We start from the raw sequence: 5732 nt of genomic DNA on the forward strand, positions 1-5732 counted from the left end.
GAGAGGACGAGAGAACGCTGAGGCTGTGCCCGCTTGCTGACAGCTGGCATTTATTTAGGTGGAGAAGCGCTGTGTCTGCCTGCAAAGGGGCAGCGACAATTTCCCATAGCTGCCACCCAGGGCCTGGCAGCATGTGTCCAGAGAGGGATGGGAGGTCACCACTCGCCCCTCCACAAGTGGCTCCAGGCTTGGCAGAAGGCAGACAAGGGAGTGGAGCCCAGGAGAAGCAGATCACAAGGCACCTCACAGAGTGCAGATAGGAGGCCAGAGGCCAGGACGAGCTGTAGGCAGCCCTACCAGCCCAGCAATGACTGCAGACTTGGGGGGACGTTACCAGCCCTGGGCAGCACCCTCATGGCCCTCTGCCCTTTGGAGGAGGCACCACTGCTCAGCTCACTCAGATGACATGTATTTTGACAGTGGCCCATATTCCCTTCTCTGGCCACACTGGTGGGGCTGAAGCTGGAGGCCAAGCTCTTTCCCTGGACTTGCTGGGTCATCTTGGGAAGGTGGCTGTTCCTCTCTGGGCCTCAGTTTCCCCCAGAAGGGCCCCGGCTCCAGGCCATCAGCCTATTCTCAGCATCCTGAGAGTCTCATTCCTTCACGTGGCTCCAATGTCACCCTCCTGGAGAGCACAGGCCCTATGTAGCAGTGTAAAGAGCAGCAGGAGGATTGTTCATGGAGCGGCTGTATCTGCCAGGGCCTGGGGTTGCGGGCCGCCTGGACTATCCTGCGTTGTATCCTTGCTGGCTGTGGCTCTCAGAACCTGCAGCCAGCGCCGCTGCAGTTCCGCAGAGGGGGCGCTCAGGTACCAGGATCGCCGGCCCTGCTGCAGCTTCCACGTGTGCTCAGCCTCCCGCACCTCCTTGGGGTCTGGCACACACACTGTGCAGCTGGGCAGAGGGATGGTGTTCAACAGCTGGCCATCCTGCAGCACGAGAGAGGCTCAGTGAATCCCCCCGGCAGCTGTGCCCAGCTCCCCACGCCGAGAAGACACTGAGCCAGGTACGCCTGGTGGACATGGCTGCCCTGCCCTCTGTCACCAGGGCAGGCTGCCTAGGGGCTCTCCCTGAGCTGTGACACCTCGTGGACACTCAGCCCCCAGGGGAATGCTGCACAGGGGATGAGAAGCAGAATCGGACCTGGGACAAGGGCAGGTGGCATCTGGGGCCAAGAAGGGCTGCAAAAGGGTCTCTGACTGGGGCAGGCCCACCCGGGTCAGGCTCTGTGGCTTCCCACCCCGTCAGTCACCCAGGATGTGTGGATGAATGAATGAAAGACCGCATGGGAAAGCGGGGTCAGCCCTCTGTGCCCCTCCCTGCCCCACGTCTAACCCTGGCTGGATCTGGGGTCTTGGCATCATGGACTCCTGTCTTCCTATGAGTGAGGAGGAGAGGGCTGTGCTGGACATAAAGGGAAACTTAGGCTCCGGGTCACACTGCTTGAGTGGGTCGGCACCTACAGACCTACTGTAGGCAGCTTAGGCCTAAGGGGCAGGAGGGTGGTATGAAGCACGCACCTGGCCACTTCCCTGTAGCCGTAGCACCTGACAGTCTGAGGTGGGGATGGCAGCCCACACCTCAATCCAGGCCACACCATCCTCCGATAGCCGCAGAGGGCTGCAGAGCACGCTGGGCTGGGTATCTGCAACGGGCAGCTTCCAAGGACGCAGAGACACAGGTTAGGGGTGGTCTCACCTGCAATGGTCACTCCCTTGCCTAGGAGGCAGGGCCAGGGCCACTGCTCAAGAGGAGCTGGCCCCTGAGATGCAGTGAGGACTGGACAGGGGCTGGGTTCAGCCTCACTTGCTCCAGTGACCACTGGAGGTCAGACTGAGGGGTACAGGTGCCACATGACCTCAGGCAGCGTTTGCAGGCTGGACCCTCTGAGGGGAGGAGACCACTGGCCAGGTCAGAGCATCGCCAATACAGCAAGGGAAATACAGCAAGTCCTCAGGTGGGAGTCCCTTCAAATCTACATGTACCCCACACACCACGTATCACACACACACACACACCACATGAATGCACAATGTGTGTACCTCCCTCTTCCTCTCTCTCTCTCTGCTACATCCCCATCCCTTTTAAAATTTTTTATTTTGAGACAGGGTCTTGTAAATCACTAAATTGATCAGGTTGGGCTTCAACTTCTGATCTTCATGCCTCAGCCACCCACAAGGCTGAGATTATAGCCACCGTGTCTGGATTGACCCTCCCTCTTTGGTGAGGTTTTAGAGCTATTATAGTGACAAGTTCACCTGGGCCATCTAAACGTGGTTCTGACAGCACTTGCTGGATGGGGCCCCTTAAGACCTGGTACTCCTTCCAAGACTGAGCCCACACCACAGCCCTGGGTTACCAGGACAACCCTCAGGAATAAAGATGCAGAAACAAGACAGCCCAAGTGGGCACAGCAAGTGGCTTCACCACTGGGGCCATTCTACCCATGATCCTAATATTCCTACATCCTTGACTTCTTAGACAGACCCAGATCAGGGTTCCCCTGCAAGTGTGAGGGAGCCAGGACAGCCAGGGGATCTGAAGACACCCTGACCGCAGCCCATCCCCACCACCCTGCTAGGAGTGGGAGGGAAACCAGGGGTGGAGCTGGTACCTGTTCCCATCTGCTCTGGGCTACAAATGATCCCCCAGCCTCAGGCCATGAGAAGCCCAAGGTGCACAGGGACGCAATCTTTTGCATTCCATTGCTGATTGCTCCAAGTGGCTCTCCCTGGTTCCAGAGCCCGTGGAACCCGCTGAGGTGCCTCCCCCATCTGTCCAGGACTACCCACCTGTGTGTTCTGCTTGGGCTCAGTGGGCAATGCGGTGCTGGGGGCTGTGGGGGCTGCAGGCTCAGTCAGGAAACACTCTCTGCAGACGCGGCTCTGCCTGCTGTTCTCAGCCTTGAACTCAGAGCACTTCCCACAGATGACCTACGAGACAGAGGCACTAGTGACTCCACATCCTGTCAGGGGCAGAAGAGGGACCTGCAGCTGTGGGGCAAGGTAAAGACTCATCCGGGGGGTGGGGGCAGTGGCCCAGAGCCCCATCTGAAGACAGAGAGTAAGGACGGTCCCCCCTTGGTGTCCAGGACCTGCCCTCCTCACTCCAACAACCCAGGTCCAAGGATCTGTGTGCAAGAGAAGAGTGGGAAGAGCCACCGAGCACATGGGGAGACCCCACATCAGAATGACCCCATTCTGGTCATCAGGAAGACAAAAATCAAAACCTCACACCCTGAGAATGACTATTGCCAGAAACAAGAAATAAACACACCCAGGCCACAAGACCTTGGGCTACCAGTGAGATGTACAAGGGGGCAGCAATGGTACAGCGGTTCCTCAGAAATTTAAACAGGATCACCCAGTAGGGTGACCCAGCAAAGCCACTTCTGGGTATATATTCAAAATAACCTGGTGCGGGGCCTTGAAGACGCCTTTGCCCAGCTGTGTCCACACCACTACCACCTGTGAGACCCAGAAGGTGATACAACCCAGTGTGCACTGATGGACGCGTAAGAAATCGTGGTCTATCCGTACCATGGGGAACATCGGGCACACGGGTAGTGCAGGGGAATGAAGCCAAAGGCCCGGGTGACTCTTCCAGGACTCTCAATATCCTGGTCTCCGCTGTGCCTCACCCACTGGCAGACCCCTCTGCTCCTCAGGCTGTCCGTTATTTTGTCTCTCACCCCAGCACATGACATTTCCCCTCACGCAGCACCGTCCACACTCACTCCTTCAGACTCTCCTTTGCCCTGGACATTTGCACACCCTTGGCTGGTGTTGCCTGGTCACACCATCCTGGCCTCCTCATGGCCAAATGCAGGGATGACTTTGGTTCCGGGACCTGTGGGTCCTTGTAGCATGGACCTCCTCTCTTGAGTTGCTCACCTGTCCTGGGACTGTTTCCCATGCCCTCCTGACCCCATTTACACTGGGGAACCCACAGAGCGCCATTGCATTGCCTCCCAGTGTCTTCACCCTGGCACGGCCAACTGAGCCCTCCCACTGGGCCACTGCACGGGCACTCGCTGGCCATCTCTTCACTTGCTGTCAGCTGGCCTGGGCTCCTCCTTCACGCCCAGCACAGCACCGGTACTGGGTGAGGCAGCCCTCCCACTCCTTCCTCACTGAAGATACCAGCCTCTAACCTTCTTCCATTCACTCTGCACCCTGCATGTGGTCACTGGAACTCCCCGTGCAAATCCTCGTCCTGGCCTTGCTGGCTGCCCAGAGCCTGTGCACATCTTGGGCCTGAGCCATAGCCTAGGAGAGATCCTGTGCTCCCCGTGCCCCTCTGCCCATCTACCAGGCCACCTACTTGCCATCCATCCATGCATCCCTACCGCCCACCAATCACTTATCTATCCAACCACCCATCCATCTAGCCATCATCCTTATATACATCACTCATCCAAGGACTCATCCATTCATTCTCCCCTTCTGCCACCTCCAGTCAGCATGCCAAGGTTTTACGAAAAGGTACAACAAGGAACACTGGTCTCGGCACAGGCTGCTGGTATCCTTTAGTAAAATAGCCCCCAGGCCGCTCTGTGCTAAGATCCATTCGCTAATATAGATGCAACTTTAATATCTTAACCTAAAAATATTTGGATCACTAGTTCCTCCCTTGGGTTACCTTTGAGTTCAGTACTGATCAGTGACTCAGCTGCCCATTCTCGGAAGTCAGGGCACAGGAGGTGACTGAAGAGGAATGGAGTTGGTGCCCGCTTGGGGCACCAGTCAGAGGTGGGTGCTCGTTACACAAAGGCACTTTGTCATCACCGGGGTGCTGGGCCAAAGGCCAGCAGCGGGGCAGTTCCACCAGGGCCACACCCTTCATCCCCCACGCCTCCTCCTTGCCTTGCAGTGCGCATTATCATGTCTTTGTTCTCATCCACGCCCAGCCAGGGGCACTGTGCTTGCAAACTAGCCCCTTTTCTGCAGTAAAGAATGTTTGTCAGACACCTAAGCTGAGCCGAGAAATCTGGTTACAACAGAGAAGTCCTCAAAGGGCCCACTGATGTGTGCTCGGGCCAGCTCTCAAGCAGCGCCTGCGCCCCAGGGGCTGCTGCCCACCTGGGGGCCACCACACTCACCACCCCGCACAGCTTGCAATGGTGTTTCCTCTTGGTGATGGAGTTGAAGGTCTCCCTGCAGCTCTTACAGCTTTGTTTCTCCTTGTCACGTCTGGTCTTAGAGGACAGTTTTCTGGACTCGAGCTACAAGAAGGCAAGTAGCTGCCATCAGTTCTACAGAGCATGGGCCACCTATCCCTCTGGGGGTGCAGACTGTGAAGATGCCTGTGACACAAATTAGGGGCAAAAGTGGACTATGGCGAGGCAGTGTGGTAAAGAGCCAAGCCAGCCCCGAACCCTTTCCCAGCCCCCTCCCCCAGGGGCTAGCCCCCCAAAATGTACCATATGGAGTAAAAGTCCGTTGATCAAGACCTTTCTGTGCAGAACAACTTGGCCCACAACTTTATCTGAAAATATTTCCATGGGAGCCCAAGGGCAGGAAGATGCATGCTGGGAAAGGCAGGAGTCTGCACAGACATCAAAGGGTGCCAAGGACAGAGCGACCCCACCTGCAGCCCTGAGGCCATGTGAGCCTCAAGGTCCCTAGCACCACCCTTCATCCAGCCACATGCCTGCTCTGTGTTGGGACCATCCACACCCTACTGGGCGCGCGCGCACACACACACACACACACACACACAAACGTGTATGTG

The 5732-nt window shown here is 57.2% G+C and overlaps 1 protein-coding gene across 2 annotated transcripts in view; it reads right to left on the reverse strand.

Moving 5' to 3' along the window:
• Positions 1-5732, reverse strand: part of Fgd3 (FYVE, RhoGEF and PH domain containing 3) — a 53982-nt gene continuing 48250 nt past the window's right edge. For both annotated transcript variants that reach the window (XM_033756523.1, XM_010607559.3), the window contains exons 15-18: positions 5101-5223; positions 2792-2932; positions 1520-1657; positions 1-928 (exon numbers count right to left, since the gene is read on the reverse strand). In XM_033756523.1, coding sequence (XP_033612414.1) covers positions 677-928; positions 1520-1657; positions 2792-2932; positions 5101-5223 — 654 coding nt within the window. In that variant the 3' untranslated portion in view covers positions 1-676. The remainder of the gene's footprint in view (positions 929-1519; positions 1658-2791; positions 2933-5100; positions 5224-5732) is intronic.

Source organism: Fukomys damarensis, unplaced genomic scaffold (genome assembly GCF_012274545.1).
Source record: "Fukomys damarensis isolate Sample0158 unplaced genomic scaffold, DMR_v1.0_HiC HiC_scaffold_27, whole genome shotgun sequence".
NCBI lineage: Eukaryota > Metazoa > Chordata > Mammalia > Rodentia > Bathyergidae > Fukomys > Fukomys damarensis.